At 38.3% G+C, this 22,336-nt stretch overlaps 1 protein-coding gene across 1 annotated transcript in view; it reads left to right on the plus strand.

The window, feature by feature from the left end:
- Nucleotides 1–1,518: 1,518 nt before the first annotated feature.
- The window catches only part of TMPRSS11E (transmembrane serine protease 11E), a 40,183-nt gene continuing 19,365 nt past the window's right edge, over nt 1,519–22,336 (plus strand). Inside the window, exons 1-5 of the mRNA XM_060096859.1 lie at nt 1,519–1,538; nt 2,578–2,702; nt 10,759–10,880; nt 13,339–13,406; nt 16,901–17,064. Of these exons, the coding sequence (XP_059952842.1) occupies nt 1,519–1,538; nt 2,578–2,702; nt 10,759–10,880; nt 13,339–13,406; nt 16,901–17,064 (499 nt within the window). The remainder of the gene's footprint in view (nt 1,539–2,577; nt 2,703–10,758; nt 10,881–13,338; nt 13,407–16,900; nt 17,065–22,336) is intronic.

Consider the following 22,336-nt stretch of genomic DNA (forward strand, 5'->3'; position numbering starts at 1 on the left):
CTCATTTAATTCAAAAGCCATGATGTTTCTTTTTTTAAAAAAAATCCATCATAACATAAAAAAGTACATAAACTAAAATTAAAGTTGCTCTCTTACTTCTGTTATTCCACTTCTTACTGTTAAAAATTTTGTGTGTCTTTCTATATATTTCACTATGCACCTACACATATAGTTTTATTATGTACAAAAACCGGAACATAGTATGCATATTATTCTGCAATATTTTTTAATTAAAATATATCATTGACATTTTGCATGTTAATACGGGTAGCTCTACCTCATCAATTTTTTTTTTTTTCGGTACGCGGGCCTCTCAGTGTTGTGGCCTCTCCCGTTGCGGAGCACAGGCTCTGGACGCGCAGGCTCAGGGGCCATGGCTCACGGGCCCAGCCGCTCCACGGCATGTGGGATCCTCCCGGACCGGGGAACGAAACCACGTCCCCTGCATCAGCAGGCAGACTCTCAACAACTGCGCCACCAGGGAAGCCCTACCTCATCAATTTAATGGCTGCATTGTTTTAATTTTCTGTCTTGATTAAGAGTTATTGTAGAATAAATAGAACTTCTGTCTTATATTTCACAGTTCTACATATTCTTTTGACGATTATATCAATATCAATTGTTTCCTACATTTACAAATTCATATTCTTTTTTTTTTTTTTTTGCGTTACGCGGGCCTCTCACTGCTGTGGCCTCTCCCGTTGCGGAGCACAGGCTCTGGACGCGCAGGCTCAACGGCCATGGCTCACAGGCCCAGCCGCTCCGCGGCATGTGGGATCTTCCCAGACCGGGTCACGAACCCGTGTCCCCTGCATTGGCAGGCGGACTCTCAACCACTGCGCCACCAGGGAAGCCCCAAATTCATATTCTTCATCTGGCATGTGTTGAAACTAGTTGAGAAGCCCTTCCCTCCCCATATTCCCTCCAAACTTTTGCTTATGTCTGCTATATGCATCTCCTTTCTTCTGCAACAAATGAATAGCAAGCATTCAGGGATGAAGGAACAGGAGTCAATTTATAAGTTTCTTACGCATGTTTTCATGTAAGAAATGTGCAGAAGAGAAGTGGCGAAGTCTTTTTATATTACAGTAATTCATTCTAGGAACAGGTGCTTGGAATCCCACTCAAGGGAGAACTGGAGATGGAAGAGATTGGGGAGAGAAAGATAGTTTCCTCGGCTACAGCCCCATGGGGATATCACAGAAATAAGGGAGTGAGACCAAGTAGAGTCCCTGGAGCCTTCCACTACATTCCAGTGACTTCAGCAAGGCAGAGTCATGTAGCGATGACACCGTTGACTTCTGCAACAGTGTTCCCACCAAACAGGACATTGAGACAGAGCCAAGATGGTATGATGGTGTGCCAGGGACCAGAATGATTATGTCACTTCCTGGTCTTGTATCATCAGAAAACAGAGTTCCCTTGATTTCTGTAAGCAACGATTATTTTTGTGAAATGCTTCACAGTTTCCAAGAAGTTTTCATATTCATGATCTCATTCTGGGTCCCACAGTCAACCATGTGCTTTAAACAGAATGGGTAAGCTGTCTCTTATTGATAGATGGACAAACTTAGTTCAGAGTCTAAATAACTTGTTCAAGCTGGTAAGGAAAGGTCTGGACTTGGAATTCTCTTTATTCTGAAGCAACCCCAGGTGCTCCTTCAGGATAACACTTCCCTTTCCCTCAGTTCTTGTACCAGACTGCTCTGGAGATAAGAACACATGCCTTGATTCTACTAACATGCTAAATACCTCAAGAAATTTAAAATAACAGCATCGTATTTAAACAACTTGACCAACTCTGACTTATTTCATTTTCTCTAACTTTTGAGTTTGTTTAGCAGCTATTTTAACACAAGGAAACGGCAACTTAACTAATCAAACAAAAATCAGGTTGATTAACATTTTTCAGTAACATGTATTTTTGAAAGCAGAACAAATGGGAGAGGTTGAGGAAGTTTCATGCAGAAGGGATTTCCTGCAGCATTGCTGAAGTTTAGAGGTAAATATTAGCTCAAACACTCAGGTTCTTTAGAAGAGACCTCTGGTTATCTCTTATGTGTATCTTCTAAGTTTGTTTCAGAAAAATAGTAAGAGAATAGAATTAGAAACTCTGCCCTGAACCTAATATGGTTCAAACTGTAACATATATCATAGGCCATTTAAGATTCTATAGTGGAAGTGCCCGACTTGGTATCTTGCACATAGCTGGCTCAGCAAATCATAGCTAACTCTTAAATAGCACTTTCTACATGTGAGGCTCTGTTGTAGGCACTTTACATATAGTAATTCATTTAATCCTTACAATAATCCTATAAGATTGGTACTATCATTATCATCTTCATTTTTTGAACAAGGAAACTGAGATACAGAGAAGTCAAATTACCTGCCTAAGGTCAAGCAACCAGAGCCAGGAATGGCTTCAGCAGCCAGGGATTAGGGTGTGTTCTAAAACAAAACAGTACTCTTCCTTCTAACTGAGTGTCCTGAATTAGTTCCCCAGGAATATCTACTTCACCTACGGAGTGGGTATGGGTGTGCACAGTAATATAATCCATCGTTTGCTTTCTTTCTCAGGCCAGCTGTGGTGAGGGCCAGGACGAGAGCCAGTTTGGAGCCCTGGGTTATTGGTCTCATCACCTTTATATCCCTGATTGTCATGGCAGTGTGCATCGGACTCATCATTCATTATGTGAGATACAGTAAGTATGGGTTGCCCTGGCATCATGTGATTTACCTCAAATATTTCCTGATTACATACCTGTTTTGATTTGCCTCAAGCTTATTCATTCATTACTATAATTTGTTTGCATAGCTGGTACAAAGAACTCTTCACCTGCCTTGTTACTCATTTAATCCTCACAAGCCAAGGAGGATTCTTTCTTCTATCTTTGATGTAGCAATGCTTTCTGCTGGGAATAGCATGCTAGTTTTCATATTCATTAACAGCAGTAATCAAGTCTTAATTAAGAGAAAACCATAGGAAAGCTACAGTCCAATGTTTGGAGTTGTTTGAGGTCATAGGACAATCATCTTGATTTAAAATAACTCCAACTCATTGAAATCCTGACAGCTCAACAAATTGTACAATCAGGGATCATAGGGAAGTAGGATCTATTTTGTACTAGTAAGTCGGGGAAATGCTTATAGTAATATATTGTTGAATAAATGCCTATTCGTTATTTTAAAATCACCTTGGTATATATTGAAAATGATTAAAGGAGATAGATAGGATATGCTGAGAATATTAATTACAAAGAGGCTTACTCTATGGTAATCAGGTACCTCCCTGTTAGATCAACCCTGAACACTGCTATGTTATTAGAAAGGCCCCCAGGGTACTTCAGAACTGTTCTTCTAGGGCATAACAACTCTTCTGAAGTTTCCTTCTTACTCTGTCTCAGGTTTTAATTAGTTGACTCCACTTTGATCTATTTGTTTAATATCTCCCTTAGTGACTAGATAATGCTTTGATGTTCAAGACCCTGTAACCAAAGAAGCTAATCACTCAATTCTAATTGAATTGGGAATTTGCAGCAGTTGCTTTTTTGTAAAGAGAGATGGTGATCTGTAAATTGGTTATCTTCTACTAGCAGACACAAATCCAATCTTAATTTCTTAAACAAGGTGGATTATTCCTGAAAGAAAAAGTATTCAAAGATTTTTTTTTGGGGGGGGGTAGAGTTTGCCCACATGCAGGTCTTTGAATTTAGACTATCTGAATTTTGATAATTTCTCTGGAGCATGTTTTTTAATAAAAAAAGAAGAGCTAAAATAACTTTATAATTCTACAGTTCTGTTCTGAATATATTAGGTCCCATTATGTTGTAAGCATCATTATTCCTCTCCATGGATGCCTATGTTTTACTCATTTTTATATTTCTAGAACTTATTAAAGAACTTATTAGGCACATATTAGATAATTAATGTTTACTGAATACTGAATGATAAAAATAAATGAATCATACCTATGATATTTTCTTGACGCATATTTTGGTTTGTTTGACTTAACAAGGAATTCCTAGTCATGTTAGGGATCTTATTACTTCAGTGAGAGAAAATGTTCTTACTACTTCTCCTTTGCCTTTTCCCAAGCCAAGTATTATAAGGCTTACAAATCTTACTCATATGCATACAATAAAAACCTGGTAAGATTTCAGTAACCTGTTCCTGTGTACCCTATTGTTGGGATGATCAGCTGAGTAATATGGAACACACGATATCTGCTGCCCACACAGCACACCTGAATAAACAGCAATTGTTTTTTTTTTAAGTTTCTGCTTTATAACAAAGTGAATCAGTCATACATATACATCTGTTCCCACATCCCTTCCCTCTTGCGTCTCCCTCCCTCCCACCCTCTCTATCCCATCCCTCCAGGCGGTCACAAAGCACCGAGTTTATCTCCCTGTGCTATGCGGCTGCTTCCCACTATCTATCTACCTTACGTTTGGTACTGTATATATGTCCATGCCTCTCTTTCGCTTTGTCACAGCTTACACTTCCCCCTCCCCATATCCTCAAGTCCATTCTCAAGTAGGTCTCTGTCTTTATTCCTGTTTTACCCCTAGGTTCTTCATGACATTTTTTTTCTTAAATTCCATATATATGTGTTAGCATACGGTATTTGTCTTTCTCTTTCTGACTTACTTCACTCTGTAGGACAGACTCTAGGTCTATCCACCTCATTACAAATAGCTCAGTTTCGTTTCTTTTTATGGCTGAGTAATATTCCATTGTATATATGTGCCACATCTTCTTTATCCATTCATCCGATGATGGACACTTGGGTTGTTTCCATCTCCGGGCTATTGTGAATAGAGCTGCAATGAACATTTTGGTCCATGTCTCTTTTTGAATTATGGTTTTCTCAGGGTATATGCCTAGTAGTGGGATTGCTGGGTCATATGGTAGTTCTATTCGTAGTTTTTTAAGGAACCTCCATACTGTTCTCCATAGTGGCTGTACCAATTCACATTCCCACCAGCAGTGCAAGAGTGTTCCCTTTTCTCCACACCCTCTCCAGCATTTATTGTTTGTAGATTTCTTGATGATGGCCATTCTGACTGGTGTGAGATGATATCTCATTGTAGTTTTGATTTGCATTTCTCTAATGATTAATGATGTTGAGCATTCTTTCATGTGTTTGTCGGCAGTCTGTATAACTTCTTTGGAGAAATGCCTATTTAAGTCTTCTTGGACTGGGTTGTTTGTTTTTTTGCTATTGAGGTGCATGAGCTGCTTATAAATTTTGGAGATTAATCCTTTGTCAGTTGCTTCGTTTGCAAATATTTTCTCCCATTCTGAGGGTTGCCTCTTGGTCTTGTTTATGGTTTCCTTTGCTGTGCAAAAGCTTTGAAGTTTCATTAGATCCCATTTATTTATCCTTGTTTTTATTTCCATTTCTCTAGGAGGTGGGTCCAAAAGGATCTTGCTGTGATTTATGTCATAGAGTGTTCTGCCTATGTTTTCCTCTAAGAGTTTGATAGTTTCTGGCCTTACATTTAGGTCTTTAATCAATTTTGAGCTTATATTTGTATATGCTGTTAAGGAATGATCTAATCTCATACTTTTATATGTCTCTGTCCAGTTTTCCCAGCACCACTTATTGAAGAGGCTGTCCTTTCTCCACTGTATATTCCTGCCTCCTTTATCAAAGATAAGTTGTGGACCCATGTCCTGAAGTCAGCTCTCCCACTTCAGAGGCACAGCACTGACTCCTGGCTGCAGCACCAAGAGCCTTTCATTTACCCGGCTCAGAATAAAAGGAAGAAAAAGTAGAAAGGAATAATTAGTAGAAGAAAGAAAGAGAGAGAGAAAGAAAGGAAGAAGGAAAGAAAGGAAGGAAGGACGGAAAGAAAGAAAGAAAGAAAGGAGGGAGGGAGGGAGGAAAGAAAAAGAAGGAGTGAAAGGAAGAAGGGAGGGAGGGAGGAAGGAAAGAAAGAAGGAAAGAAAGACAGGAGGGAAGGAGGGAGGGAGGAAGGAAAAAAAGAGAGAAAGAAAGAAAGGAGGGGCAGAGGGAGGGAGGGAGGAAGGGAAGGTAGAAAAAAGAAAGAAGATAAAGTAAAATAGAATAAAGTATAAAATATAGTAGCGTTATTAAAATAAAAAAGTAATTATTGAAAAAAACGGACAGATAGAACCCTGGGACATATGGTGGAAGCAAAGCTATACAGAGAAAATCTCACACAGAAGCATACACATTCACAAAAAGATAACAGGGGGAGAAAAATCGAAAATCTTGCTCCCAAAGTCCACCTCCTCAATTTGGCATAATTCGTTGTAAAAAGAGGAAAAAGGGAAAAAGTCTGAAATCTTGCTCTCAAAGTCCACCTCCTTAATTTGGGATAATACGTTGTAAAAAGAGGAAAAGGGGAAAAAATCTTAAATCTTGTCCTCAAAGTCCACCTCCTCAATTTGGGATGATTCGCTCTCCATTCATGCACTCCACAGACGCAGGGCACATCAAGCGGACCATGGAGCTTTAATCCGCTGCCTCCGAGGCTGCACAGAGAGATTTCCCTGTCTCTTCTCTGCTCTCACAGCTCCCGGGTCTCAGCCTTGGACCTGGCCCTGCCTCTGCACGTAGGTCGCTGGAGGGCGTCCATTCTTCGCTCAGACAGGACGGGTTTAAAGGAGCCGCTGATTCGGGGGCTCTGGCTTACTCAGGCCGAGGGGAGGGAGGGGCGCGCAGTGCGGGGCGGGCCTGCGGCGGCAGAGGCCGGCATGACGTTGCACCAGCCTGAGGCGCTCCGTGTGCTTTCCCGGGGAAGACGTCCCTGGGTCCCGGGACCCCGGCAGTGGCGGGCTGCACAGGCTCCCCGGAAGGGGGGCTGGACAGTGACCTGCGCTCGCACACAGGCGTTGTGGTGGCGGCAGCAGCAGCCCCAGCGTCCCACGCCCGTCTCCGGGGTCCGCGCCTTTAGCCGCGGCTCGCGCCCGTCTCTGGAGCTTCTTTATGCAGCGCTCTTAATGCCCTCTCCTCGCGCACCAGGAAACAAAAGGGAAGAAAAAGTCTCTTGCCTCTTCGGCAGCTCCAGACTTTTTCCCCGGACTCCCTCCGGGCTAGCCGTGGTGCACTAACCACTTCAGGCTCTCTTCCTGCCGCCAACCCCAGTCCTCTCCCTGCGCTCCGACTGAAAGCCGATACCCGAGCCTCAGCTCCCAGCCCCGCCCGCCCCGGAGGCCGAGCAGACAAGCCTCTCGGGCTGGTGTGTGCCTGAGGGCACCGATCCTCTGTGCCGGAATCTCTCCGCTTTGCCCTCCACACCCCTGTTGCTGTGCTCTCCTCCTCCTCCGCTACTCCGAAGCTTTCCCCCTCCGCCACCCGCAGTCTCCGCCCGCGAAGGGGCTTCTAGTGTGTGGAAACCTTTCCTCCTTCACGGCTCCCTCCCACGGGTGCAGGTCCCGTCCCTATCCTTTTGTCTCTGTTTATTCTTTTTTTCTTTTGCCCTACCCAGGTATGTGGGGAGTTTCTTGCCTTTTGGGGGGTCTGAGGTCTTCTGTCAGCGTTCAGTAGGTGTTCTGTAGGAGTTGTTCCACGTGTAGATGAATTTCTGATGTATCTGTGGGGAGGAAGGTGATCTCCGCGTCTTACTCTTCCGCCATCTTCTTCCGTCTCTCTTCACAAACTCCCGCTTGCGAGATGACCGGAGAAAGTCGGCCGCCCTTTCTACCCATCGGAGATCTTCAGACAGAAGCCGAAGCTGCCTTCAGGATCAGCAATTGTTATGATATGTGTTATTGTCATATTTGTGGCCTGTCTTTTGTTTAGAGATGTAACTTAAGAACAGAGTAGATATAACACATGAGAATTCAGGTACTGGCACGCCTAGATAACCAAACTGAGCCAAACAAATCTATTGTAGAAACAGGCAGATAAAGATGGAGGTGATCAGACTGCATCATTTTGGCATAAATCCCAGGACAGCATAGAACTGTGTGTTCAGTTTTTATCCAGTGGCCTTTGGGACTGTGTTTCTCTCCCTTTTGTGATTTGAATGACAGCAGGTGAATCTATTATGAACATCACTGTAGGTTATAGCATCACAAAGCTGTTAGAAAATTATCAGCAAACTCATGTTCATCCTTATTTTTCTTTTCTGTTAATATTCTCAATAATATTTTTCAACAACTGCACATGCCATATAATTCTGGTAACTGGAAATATGTTTTGACACCTAGCAAACTATTTGAGTCTATCAGGCAAATTAAAATATTGACTATAGATAAGTTGTTCATTTGGTTGAAGCATATAAAATTGCTGATATTTGACCATTTTTAACCTACATAAATGGCAATTTCAAATAATTCAATCTAATAACTGAAAAGAAACAGGTCTAAGGATGTAGAAGAGTATGTTTTCCTCCTCTTTAGAACCTTACTATTCAACATATGGTTAGGTACCAGCAACATCTGCCTCATGTAGGAGCTTGTTAGAAATGCAGAATCTCAGGCTCAACTTTATTTCTTTAATTAATTTTTATTGGATTATAGCTGATTTACAGTGTTGTGTAGTTTCTGCTGTACAGCAAAGTGAATCAGTTATACATATTCATATATCCACTCTTTTTAAAATTCTATTCTCATATAGATCATTACAGAGTATTGAATAGAGTTCCCTGTGCTATACAGTAGGTTCTTATTAGTTATCTATTTTATATCTAGTAGTGATTATATGTCAATCCCAATCTCCCAATTTATCCCTCCCCCCATTTCCCCCTTGGTAACCATAAATTTGTTTTCTACATCTGTGACTCTATTTCTGTTTTGTAAATAGGTTCACTTGTACCATTATTTAAAATTCCACATATAAGCAATATCATATGATATTTGTCATTGTCTGACTTCACTCAGTATGACCATTTCTAGGTCCATCCATGTCACTGCCAATGGCATTATTTCATTCTTTTTTATGGCTTTCTTATTCCACTGTGTATATGTACCACCTCTTCTTTATCCATTCCTCTGTCAATGGACATTTAGGTTGCTTCCATGTATTGTAATAGTAAATTTACAATACAATACAATTTACAATACAACACAATTGCTATTGTAAATAGTACTACAATGAACATTGGGGTATGTGTATCTTTTTGAATTACGGTTTTCTCTGGATACATGTTGGGCCCAACTTTAAAGCTAAAGTAAACTATTGGTCAATATTTAGATAAATTTAAAATGTTACTTGAAATTGTGTATATTGTGATCTGCTTGCATTTCAGGTCAAACAATCCTCAGGACAAGGGCAAGGTCATTCAGTGAAAGAGAGGGAGGAAGGCAAATCCTCCCTAGACCCTCACTTAATTGGCTAATGCTCAGGAGACCCTGACCATTCAGTGTCATCCATCTCCTTCATGATTAACCAACCCCTCCCCAGGCCTTGTCCGAGTCTGACCAGAGGTTTCCCTTTCTGTCCCAACAAATCCTCTGGATGTCTAGAATGTTCTTTTGGAATTTACTGGTAGTTTTTTTTTTTTTTTTTTTTCTTATATAACTCTCATGTAAAACCAGAGATTTCTCTTATAGCCTCAGTGAGTGTATTTGGTTTTTTCCACTCCAAGAAGCAATATATAATGAAAATTTGTGCTTTGGGAGTTAGACCTTAGCTTGAAACTCAGTTCAGTCTTTTCTGGCCATGTCATGTTGAGGTTGGGCAATTTATTTGCACTTCTGAGACAGTAGTCCTTATCTGTTAAATGTGGATAATACTACTTTCTTATGGGAGTTATTTTAAATTGAATGAGATATGCAAATATGCTTGGGACACTGGTGTCTAATGTTAGTTTCCTTTCCCTCCGGGGTTTAAGTGAGGGAAAGGATGAGAAGCAAGAGAGCACCTGAGATTGATGAGGCACACTCCATTTTCCTATCATAACCATACACAACCATCATGTTCCAGATGCTTGGCACAGAGTCTCTCACAGAAAAGATAGTCAGCATGAATATTCATGGAATGAATCTTCTGAGCTCTGTGCTTACTTCATGTACAGGAAGGTAGAGGAAAAGCTGTGTTGCACTAATTCTTCAGCAGACCAAAAACATGGGCTGCTTGAACTAGATGCAGAAAGTGGAGACAATGGCTAAAGAAACAGACAAACCAATTCCTATGTCTGGTGGGAGAAAATAAATGGAGTGACAAGGGAACCAGGTGAAACTAAGTAGTGTCTCTGGAGGGTTATGTCCGGTGACAACTCTACCTCCTTAAACTTCTATATACTGAGCTCCTAGCATTTTAATCCCCACCCTCATCTCCTTATCCAAAATAAATATTCTTACACTAGAGTCCCTATGGCAAGAATTGATGTGTAGTTTATGGAATTGGAAGAAATCTACTTTTAAAATATAAAAATGCATTTACTCTTGGGAAGCTTCTGAATCTATTCCTGTTGATATGCTCAGATGGGGTGACTTACTGCTTCTTGTGGCTTATTCAGGAATGGATAACACATGACTAATTAGCCTACAGGAACACCAAGCATTTCATATGGCTTTTATACTCTAAATCTTATGATGATGAACGTTGTTATCTTTTATTTTGAGATAACCATGAAGGTCAGAACAGTATGATGGAGATGATGACCAGGGTAGCACATTGTTTCCTATCTCAGTCTGTCTAGCAACTACCAAATGGGGAAATGATGGTGCTTTACACTATTTCCTGTCTCAGTCTGTCTAACAACTACCAAATGGGGAAATGATGATGCTTTACACATATCTGATAAAAAATATGATGAGTTTTTTCCTCTATCCTTGTAGATCAAAGGACAACCTACAATTACTATAGCACATTGTCATTTACAAGTGACAAACTATATGGTGAGTTTGGAAAAGAGGCTTCTAAAAATTTCACAGAAATGAGCCAGAACATTGAATCAATGGTAAGCATTTTATTCCCACTTCTAGGGTATTTGCTATCACATTTTACCATAATTTTTAGTATCCTAGCTTCTCAAACATCCATTCAACTGATCTTGTATATCTTGAAAAATGGGGAGAGGCCCTACCTGAGAGATATAAGACAAAACTAACAATACATGACTTGCAGGAATATGTCTTACAGGGCTAAACCTAGTGACTTTTAGCCATTTCTTTTTGTACCTCCTACTCACTCTTCCTTAGCTAGTGCTACAATATTGATCAGCAGAGTCTAGAAATTCTGAGAATGTTAAGGTGACTCAAGATACAGTTGTTGTATCATTGATTTCCTAAAGAAGAGACCTTTAGCAAAAGGACACAAGATTGAAACTATTCAGACACATACTTGAGAAGTATCTTAATATTTAAAAATATCCAATCTTGGGGCTTCCCTGGTGGTGCAGTGGTTGAGAGTCCACCTGCCAATGCAGGGGACACGGGTTCGTGCCCCGGTCTGGGAAGATCCCACATGCCGTGGAACGGCTGGGCCCGTGAGCCATGGCCACTGAGCCTGCGCGTCCGGAGCCTGTGCTCTGCAACGGGAGAGGCTACAACAGTGAGAGGCCCGCATACCGCAAAAAATAAATAAATAAAATCCAACCTTGGACAAGTTTTTGGTACATAAGTCTATAGGAAATCCTAGGATATTCATCTTTATCCTTAGGGCATCAACATTCATCCTGAGGAATGAATTGAATATTTTAAATAGTGGAAAATTTAGCAGTATAGGCCAAAAGAGCAAGAGCCTGGGTGATGACTTCTCTTCATTGTCAGACTACTTAGAGAATAATTTAGACTTTTCCTGGTAGTCTGTGAAGTAATTAGTGAAATGATGTGATGGAAAGCACCCTAAACTAGGAGTTGGGACACCTAGTTCTAGTACCATTTACTAGCCAGTGATGTGTCATTGACATATCTCTTTATCATTCTGGAAAAATTCTCTTATGTGAAAATTAAGGCACTAGACTAGAAAATTTCCAAATTGTCTTCCAGTTCCAATATCCTGAGTGAGAACAGAATGGCAGTGGCCCACCTGGAAACTGCCTGATAGACTAGGAGCCTGAGGATTTGGATACTTTGCTGAGGAGAGGGTCAAATCCTGGTTGTATTTGTACTTGTAAACACCAAACCAGGGAAATCTCAAATAAGCTCTTTTTAAGGAGCTATATTTCAGTATCTATCTATCTATCTATCTATCTATCTATCTATCTATCTATATATATATATGTATATATATCTCCTTAAAATATAACATATATTAAAGGAAAAGAAATGGAACTAAAGAGATCAAGTAAAGATGCAACTATTTTCATTGTTTTTTGTGCCATTCACTAAAATTTTTATAAGATCCAGACTGACTTAAATATATAGGAATATAAATAGGACTCTAATACTCTTAAAAATTAATAATTTCGAAATTGTTTGATAAAAAAATAAACCTTTAAATAAATATTTCCAAGTGAATGCTGTCATTAGATAACTCATTTGAATTGTGCTGATTTGTCTCATAATTGAAGTAACTTTCCTTGGGCACAAAGACTCAGAGGTCAAACAAAATGTAAGAAAGAATAAAAAGGCTCATTTTTTTCTGTCAGTCAATTACCAGCTTGTAGTATCTGTGTTTGGTAAATATCCATACAATGAAAACAAGAAACACTTGATGTGTTTATCTTGACTTTTAAATTTAATTGACTTTTTAAATCTAAAAATTTAAATTGGCTAGAATTCTTATTTGTAGTAGTAAGAAATACCTCCACAAAATACATTCTTCCACCCTATTAGAATAAACCTTATAGGGGGTATTAGGCTATGTATCCCAGTTCACCTGGGCCTTCCTAAAAGCATCTTGAGTGCTGAATTGAGTGCAGATTATGACAGGATATTTGATAACTTTTTCACCAGGTTTGAGAACCATGTGACACCATTGTGCATTCATTTCCCCCTTCCAAGTACTAATCAAGCCCGACCCTGCTTAGCTTCTGAGATTGGATGAGATCCAGGATGTTCAGGATGGTGTGGCCATAGATTGTCCTTATTTTTATGATCTACCACTTGACAGAGTTTTTTCATTTCCTTTGTTTATCTATGGTAAAAGTCTGTATCTCATGGTGTGGATGCTTACTCTTACTTTTCAAAACCCAATCTGTTTATTTTCTTTTGTCTCTTTCTGAGTGTAATATAGAAGATGTCACTCCTGGCCCCCCTACTATGGTTCCCCAGCTCCTATAATTCCTAAGGCAGAGTTCAGTTGAAATCACTGAGTAGAATACAAAAAGAGATTCCTCAAGTTCAGCACATTGTGAAATGTCAGTCAATGTGTTTTGTTTTTAAGTTTTTAAAAAATGTTTTTAAGCTTTGAATCAATTTGCAGGATTTCAGAAAATTATCCTTGCTGACGTATTTTGAATATTTTTGGAACAGGTGAATGATGCACTTCATAAATCTTCATTGAAGCAAGCTTTTGTCAAGTCTCACATTATCAAGTTCAGGTATGTAGATCTAAAATGCTGACTTTTGAATATAATTTAAAGCTAAAGCTGTTAACCTGGTCAGTAATAAATACTGTCTGAAGTGTTAATGATATGATATAATTCAATTCAACAGACGTTAATTTGGTACCTGCTCTGTATAAGTCATGGGTTACAATGTGCCTTACTCATTCTTTTAAATCAAAATAAGGCATTTGCAAGATGATTTTGAGGGACAGAAGTGTTATTGGTGGCTATGTTATAGAACTGTTCTTCTGTTTGGTTTTTTTGTGTGTTTTTTTGAAACCCTAATTAGCACAAATAGGGACCTAAGCCACATCCCTCGGTTTAATAGCAAATAAGTGTCCTATGTAAAATAGTGTAGTAGATGAGATTTTTCTTCTCCTCTTCGTTCTCCTTCCTACCAATTTTCTTTCCTTTCTTTCATTCCACTCATTTTTTCTACAAATACTTAAGATCTCAGATCTGATCACCAACCATCAATAAATAGAATCCAGAACATAACATTTTAAGCAAAATACTATACGAGGATCTTAAGTAATGTATTGTCTTAATACAAATTCTTTGTATTTTTCAAAATAAACAAGAGCTATTTCCAACATTATTTCAATGACAAAAAAATCCAAGTTACTTCTCAGTCTATTACTTAGTTGACACCTCTGAGGTGTTAGTTTGCTCACTTTCTCCTGAAAATTCCATATTGTTTGATGTTTGAAATTTTACTTTTTCTTAGATCTGCTTCTCCAGTTCTTAAATTTTCACTCTCTCAAGGGGAATTCATCCACCCACATCATGGTTTCATGTGCTATTGAAACTCAAGTTTCTATTTCTAGTCTAAACTGTTGTCCTGATTTTTAGAACTATACACCTGCCCACGCACACCTCCACATGGAGGTTCCACAGAAAATTATTAAACTCAAGAAAAACCTAATCACACTAATGAGAAACCTGGAAGTCATCCCACACTCCTCCCTTTCCTGGGCCCCTCGCACTTTATAACTAAGTTCTACCAATTCTGTTTTCCAAATAACTTTCTATTTTATTTATGCCTTCATCCCAGAATTGTTGCTACTCATTATTCTTTCTTCTGTTACTACAATATGAAAAAGTGTAATTTGTTGGAAAGATATAGTCAGTCTTAGAGATGTTGATTTGAGGTACTAAGGGACCTCGAGGCTGAAATATGTGTCTGACATAGGGAGAAAATGGAAACTGATCTGAAGACATAAATTTGACCAACATCAACTCAAAGTATTAGAAAGTATGGGTGTCAACAGAATTTCTCAGAAAAGGGGTAATGCAAGAAAAAAAAAGGATGATGAAGAAAGCTTGAAGAACGACAGTATTTAAGGAAATAGAAGAAAAATAAGAACCTAGCAAATAGGGAAGGAGCAGGAAAAATGAAGAAACAAGAGAGGCACCACTGAAGCTAACAACAGAACGTTTCAGGGAGTGAGTGGTCAGCATAGACAAGACTCCTGAGACGCCAAATAATGTGACTAGAAAGAATCCATTGGAAATTTCAATGAGGAAGTCATTAGTGTTCAAGCAGAGAAACAACTCAGTGGTACAAAAGGGGAGGATGCAGACTGCAATGAAGTAAATATGAGTAAATATGAGGCAGAACGTAATTTATCCATTTAAGAAGGTTTTCTGTGATATGAAGGTGTGAGATAAATTGTATAGCTGGGGTAGAGGGAGAGTTTTGTCTCTATTAGTCAGCCAGTATAGGAATAGTTTAAGAGAAAGAATAAAGAGTAAGTAATAGATTATAGGGTTGCTGAGGCAGTGAAATGGGATGAGATATATAACAATAATCTCTTTAAAGTCCTGTTTGTTTTTTTCAGATTACAAAAACAATAGAAAATCTTATAAAATTCAAATAACACAGTATTATAAAAAATAGAAAGCAAAAGCCCCCTCTCCAATAATTTCACACCCAGAAATGATACGTTTTGTTAACAACTTATTTAACATTTTCCCAATGACTGCATATAGATCTATTTCATTCTTTAGCTGGCTGTATAGTATTTCACTACAAGTATATGTCAAGATTGATTTAGCCAATGCCCTTTTGATGAACACTTGGATTGTTACATATTTTTCTGATTTAAAAATAAGGTTATGACAACATATGTGTACATATCTCCTTGCACACAAAAGAGTATATTTGAAGATTAAACTTCTAAAAGCAGAAATGCTGCATCAAAGAAGATGGATAGTCAAATTTATAACAGATAAACTGCCTTCCAAAAATGAGATTCTAATTTATATTCACACTTACAGTTTGGGAGCATAGGAGTTGATGCAGTATACAGTGAGGAGTAAAATTGTTTGGGATTCTGGTTCAAGATGGTGAAGTAGGAAGAACTGAACTCACATTCTCCCATGGACACACTGAGTCTGCAGCTACATAAGAAACAATTTTCTCTTAAAAAAAAAGTTGGCTGAGTAAATACTACACATTGGGCAAATGAGAAGAAAACCACATTGAAGCAGGCTGGAGACAATGGGACACAATTTTGTCATAAACTACACCCCAGCAGAGCAACCCACACCAGAAGAAAACTCAAAACCCAGAGATTCTCCCTGGTGACTGAAGGGTTCCAACCCCATACCAGGCACCTCAACTTTTAGGATGTGCACCTGAGAGATGAGCCTCCAAAACATCTAACTTTGAAAATGAACAGGGTTTGAGTCCTGAGAACCACAAAACTGTAGCCATCTGGAAGATGGCTCTTAAAGGGCCCATGCACTTGGTCTCACCCATCCTAGGGCCCAGTACTGAGGCAGCTTATTGCACCCAGACTAAAAGGGAACTGATTACATTTGAAAAGAAGGGGTAGAGTAACTGACAGAGAATGAGAAAGTGTAATCAAGGATGATTCAAAAAAAAAAAGGATGATTCCAAAGTAGTAATTCATTCAAATAATGCTAAAGCTAGTTAACACTCTATCTTGGAAATATAATCACATGAAGTCAAAACAACTTGCTCAAGCTTTCTAATGTCCTTAGGATTGGGAGTTGTTTAGGATAGCCTGAAGGCTGCTTAGGAGAAATCACTGGATTTAATTAAGCCACTGGAAGTTAAGCCTGAAAGCCAAAGCCAGAGTTGATTTCATATTTACCATACATTTTATTTGATAATTTTGAATGGTTAACAAGAGAATTGTTTTTTATATTAATAACCCAAGTATTTAACTAGATCCTGTGGTGGTAAGGGAGATCATGAGCATACTAGTTGCTTATCAGAGAGGCTGAGATGGGAGTTCTATATATGGCAAACAATAGGAGTATAGAAGAAAACAAATTAGATCTTTTAAAATTGCAATTATGGATTTGTTTTGTGTGTGTGTTTATGCTTCAAATGAATGATAAAGAAAAAAAAAGTTTGATATTATCATAAATCTTATTTGGAACTTCATCTTTAAAAATCATCTTTCTCTCTCTCTCTCTCTCTTTTTTTTTTTTTTTTTTTCCTTTTTGGTCCATAGCCAAGAGGAACATGGAGTATTGGCTCATATGCTGCTGATTTTTAGATTTCCCTCTACTGAGGATCCTGAAACCATAAATAAAATTATTCAACATACTCTACATGAAAAGCTGAAAGATGCTGTAAGGCCCCATAAATTAAATCCTGAATTAGTTGAAATTAAAAGTAAGTTTATTTCCTGTTATGTAGTTCAATTCTCTTACATAGAATAGCCCCATGTTAAGTTTGGTCTTGGGCACTGATTTTTTAAAAAGTTTTTGGATGTCTTTCATTGTAGGGATCTTGCCACCAACAGAATATTTCTTTGGGACTAAATTGGTTCTAATGAAGTTTTAAATTTTTTAGTACTACCTTAAACTTACACCACCCATGCAAGTCTGTCATTAACCCCTGAGCCTGTGTTCTTTTTCTATTTTGGGGCTTACACTTTAGCTATAGAATCCAATGATAAATGGAGAAAATGGCTTTGTGCGTTTATTCCTCTTCTTTTTCTTGTTGCTTACTTTTTATGTTCTGAGTGTGATGGATTGAAAGGTTCATGCCATCCACATATTTGCTTTCAAATGTCATTAATAAACCTTGTTAGCTTCTTTACTTAGGCCCTTTACTGATGAAAAGTTTATAATTTAGTTTTTGGTATAAATTATTTTTGGTATATTTTACAACTAATTTGAAAAATCTGAGGTTTTTGTTTTTGTCAGGGCAGGGGGACAAGTTAAACAGTGATAGGTCCTCATTACTAGAAAGTAAAAAAAAAATAGGAGATCCTTAGGGGAAATAAAAGACTGGCTAAAGCTAAGTCATGTGCTATAGAACAATGTTAGTCTGTAGAAATAGTGTGCCAGCCACATTTATGATCTTAAACTTTCTAGTAGCCACATTAAAAAAGTAAAAGTAAACATGTGAAATGTATTTAAATAATTTATATATTTAACCCAATATATCCAAAGTAGTACTATTTCAGCAAGTAGTCCATGTAACTGACTACTGGTTGAAATGCTAATGTAATTTACATTGTATTCATAATGTAATTTATATTGACAAATAGCCCATGTAAATATTATTCATGAGATTTTTTTTGTAATAAGGTTTTGAAATCCATTGTATATTTTATATTTACAGCGCATTTCAGTCACATTTCAAGAGCTCACTAGGCGCATGTGGCTAGTGAATAGAATATTGGATATGGCAGCACTAGAAACTACAGAATAAGGGACAAGTAGAAAGAATGAATACAAGTGCTGATATAAAAGCTGACAGATGTAACTAGAGGCTTAACCTGGTGGTCAGCCCCTCTACTTGCTTAGAAAAGGAGGCTCACTTGTCAGGGCCAGCTACATAATTTGTGAGGCCCAGTGCAAAGTGAAAGTGTAGGACTCTGAAAAGCAATTAAACAATGCTGTTAAAGGTACTAAGATATAAGACTTTGCTTTCTTTCATGGTCTCTCTCGACTTATCATGGCATTTTTAATTGTTAATTAATGATATTCTAATTGAAAAAATCCAAACTTTAAATTACTAGCATGAGTTCTGCTATTCACCTTTATATTGTGAAATGTCAATTTCAAATGTAAATATAAAAGCACTTAATTTTTATGCGGAATCATGAAAATTATACAACTGTATTTCATAGCTCATCCATGCATGTATTTTGGTTCCATGCAATGGAAACACTACAGAAGTCTAGCTCAACATTTTTTTATTTCCCTTCTTTTTTTTTTATTAGTCTCTGCTTTACAACAAAGTGAATCAGTCATACATATACATCTGTTCCCAGATCCCCTCCTTACTGCGTCTCCCTCCCTCCCACCCTCCCCATCCCACCACTCCAGGCGAACACAAAGCACCGAGCCAATCTCCCCGCGCCACGTGGGAACCCCCAACATCCATCCACCACACGCCCGGAGGTGTATACACGTCCATGCCTCTCCCCCACCCGGTCAGAGCCCTCCCCCCTCCCCATATCCCCAAGCCCACCCCCAGTAGGTCTGTGTCTTTATTCCTGCTTTACACCTAAGTTCTTCATGACATTTTTTTTCTTAAATTCCATATATATGTGTTAGCATACGGTATTTGTCTTTCTCTTTCCGACTTACTTCACTCTGTAGGACAGACTCTAGGTCTATCCACCTCATTACAAATAGCTCAGTTTCGTTTCTTTTTATGGCTGAGTAATATTCCATTGTATATATGTGCCACATCTTCTTTATCCATTCATCCGTTGATGGACACTTAGGTTGTTTCCAGCTCCGGGCTATTGTGAATAGAGCTGCTATGAACATTTTGGAACATGTCTCTTTTTGAATTATGGTGTTCTCAGGATATATGCCAAGTAGTGGGATTGCTGGGTCATATGGTAGTTCTATTTTTAGTTTTCTAAGGAACCTCCATACTGTTCTCCATAGTGGCTGTACCAATTCACATTCCCACCAGCAGTGCAAGAGTGTTCCCTTTTCTCCACACCCTCTCCAGCATTTATTGTTTGTAGATTTCTTGATGATGGCCATTCTGACTGGTGTGAGATGATATCTCATTGTAGTTTTGATTTGCATTTCTCTAATGATTAATGATGTTGAGCATTCTTTCATGTGTTTGTTGGCAGTCTGTATAACTTCTTTGGAGAAATGCCTATTTAAGTCTCCTGCCCATTTTTAGATTGGGTTGTTTGTTTTTTTGCTATTGAGCTGCATGAGCTGCTTATAAATTTTGGAGATTAATCCTTTGTCAATTGCTTCATTTGCAAATATTTTCTCCCTTTCTGAGGGTTGTCTTTTGGTCTTATTTATGGTTTCCTTTGTTGTGCAAAAGCTTTGAAGTTTCATTAGATCCCATTTGTTAATCTTTCTTTTTATTTCCATTTCTCTAGGAGGTGGGTCCAAAAGGATCTTGCTGTGATTTATGTCATAGAGTGTTCTGCCTATGTTTTCCTCTAAGAGTTTGATAGTATCTGGCCTTACATTTGGGTCTTTAATCCATTTAGAGCTTATTTTTGTGTATGGTGTTAGGGAATGATCTAATCTCATACTTTTATATGTCCCTGTCCAGTTTTCCCAGCACCACTTATTGAAGAGGCTGTCAATTCTCCACTGTACATTCCTGCCTCCTTTATCAAAGATAAGTTGACCATATGAGCGTGGGTTTACCTCTGGGCTCTCTATCCTGTTCCATTGATCTATCTTTCTGTTTTTGTGCCAGTACCACAGTGTCTTGATTAGTGTAGCTTTGTAGTATAGTCTGAAGCCAGGGAGCCTGATTCCTCCAGCTCCGTTTTTTGTTCTCAAGATTGCTTTGGCTATTCGGGGTCTTTTGTTTTTCCAAACAAATTGTGAAATTTTTTATTCTAGTTCTGTGAAAAATGCCAGTGGTAGTTTGATAGGGATTGCATTGAATCTGTATATTGCTTTGGGTAGTAGAGTCATTTTCACAATATTGATACTTCCAATCCAAGAGCATGGTATATCTCTCCATCTATTTGTATCATCTTTAATTTCTTTCATCAGTATCTTATAATTTTATGCACACAGGTCTTTTATCTCCTTAGGTAGGTGTATTCCTAGATCTTTTATTCTTTTTGTTGCAATGGTAAATGGGAGTGTTTTCTTGATTTCACTTTCAGATTTTTCATCATTGGTGCACAGGAATGCCAGAGATTTCTGTGCATTAATTTTGTATCCTGCTACTTTACCAAATTCATTGATTAGATCTAGTAGTTTTCTGGTAGCATCTTTAGGATTCTCCATGTATAGTATCATGTCATCTGCAAACAGTGACAGCTTTACTTCTTCTTTTCCAATTTGGATTCCTTTTATTTCCTTTTCTTCTCTGATTGCTGTGGCTAAAACTTCCAAAACTAAGTTGAATAAGAGTGGTGAGAGTGGGCAGCCTTGTCTTGTTCCTGATTTTAGTGGAAATGGTTTCAGTTTTTCACCATTGAGGATGATGTTGGCTTGGGTTTCTCATATATGGCCTTTATTATGTTGAGGAAAGTTCCCTCTATGCCTACTTTCTTCAGGGTTTTTATCATAAACGGGTGTTGAATTTTGTCGAAAGCTTTCTCTGCATCTATTGAGATGATCATATGGTTTTTCTTCTTCAGTTTGTTAATATGGTGTATCACATTGATTGATTTGCATATATTGAAGAATCCTTGCATTCCTGGAATAAGCCCCACTTGATCATGGTGTATGATCCTTTTAATGTGCTGTTGGATTCTGTTTGCTAGTATTTTGTTGAGGATTTTTGCATCTATGTTCATCAGTGATATTGGCCTGTAGTTTTCTTTCTTTGTGACATCGTTGCCTGGTTTTGGTATCAAGGTGATGGTGGCCTCATAGAATGAGTTTGGGAGTGCTCCTCCTTCTGCTATATTTTGGAAGAGTTTGAGAAGGATAGGTGTTAGCTCTTCTCTAAATGTTTGATAGAATTCGCCTGTGAAGCCATCTGGTCCTGGGCTTTTGTTTGTTGGAAGATTTTTAATCACAGTTTCAATTTCAGTGCTTGGGATTGGTCTATTCATATTTTCTATTTCTTCCTGATTCAGTCTTGGCAGGTTGTGCATTTCTAAGAATTTGTCCATTTCTTCCAGGTTGTCCATTTTGTTGGCATAGTGTTTCTTGTAGTAATCTCTCATGATCTTTTTTATTTCTGCAGTGTCAGTTGTTACTTCTCCTTTTTCATTTCTAATTCTATTGATTTGAGTCTTCTCCCTTTTTTTCTTGATGAGTCTGGCGAATGGTTTGTCAATTTTGTTTATCTTCTCAAAGGACCAGCTTTTAGTTTTATTGATCTTTGTTATCATTTCCTTCATTTCTTTTTAATTTATTTCTGATCTGATCTTTATGATTTCTTTCCTTCTGCTAACTTTGGGGGGTTTTTGTTCTTCTTTCTCTAATTGCTTTAGGTGCATGGTCAGGTTGTTTGCTCGAGATGTTTCCTGTTTCTTACAGTGGGATTTTACTGCTATAAACTTCCCCCTTAGAACTGCTTTTGCTGTGTCCCATAGGTTTTGGGTCGTCGTGTCTACATTGTCATTTGTTTCTAGGTATTGTTTAATTTCCTCTTTGATTTCTTCAGTGATCACTTCGTTATTGAGTAGTGTATTGTTTAGCCTCCATGTGTTTGTATTTTTTTTACAGATCTTTTCCTGTAATTGATGTCTAGTCTCATAGCATTGTGGTCGGAAAAGATACCTGATACAATTTCAATTTTCTTAAATTTACCAAGGCTTGATTTGTGACCCAAGATATGATCTATCCTGGAGAATGTTCCATGAGCACTTGAGAAAAATGTGTATTCTGTTGTTTTTGGATGGAATGTCCTATAAATATCAATTAAGTCCATCTTGTTTAATGTATCATTTAAAGCTTGTGTTTCCTTATTTATTTTCATTTTGGATGATCTGTCCATTGGTGAAAGTGGGGTGTTAAAGTCCCCTACT

This window comes from Mesoplodon densirostris, chromosome 1 (genome assembly GCF_025265405.1).
Source record: "Mesoplodon densirostris isolate mMesDen1 chromosome 1, mMesDen1 primary haplotype, whole genome shotgun sequence".
In the NCBI taxonomy this organism is placed as follows: domain Eukaryota; kingdom Metazoa; phylum Chordata; class Mammalia; order Artiodactyla; family Ziphiidae; genus Mesoplodon; species Mesoplodon densirostris.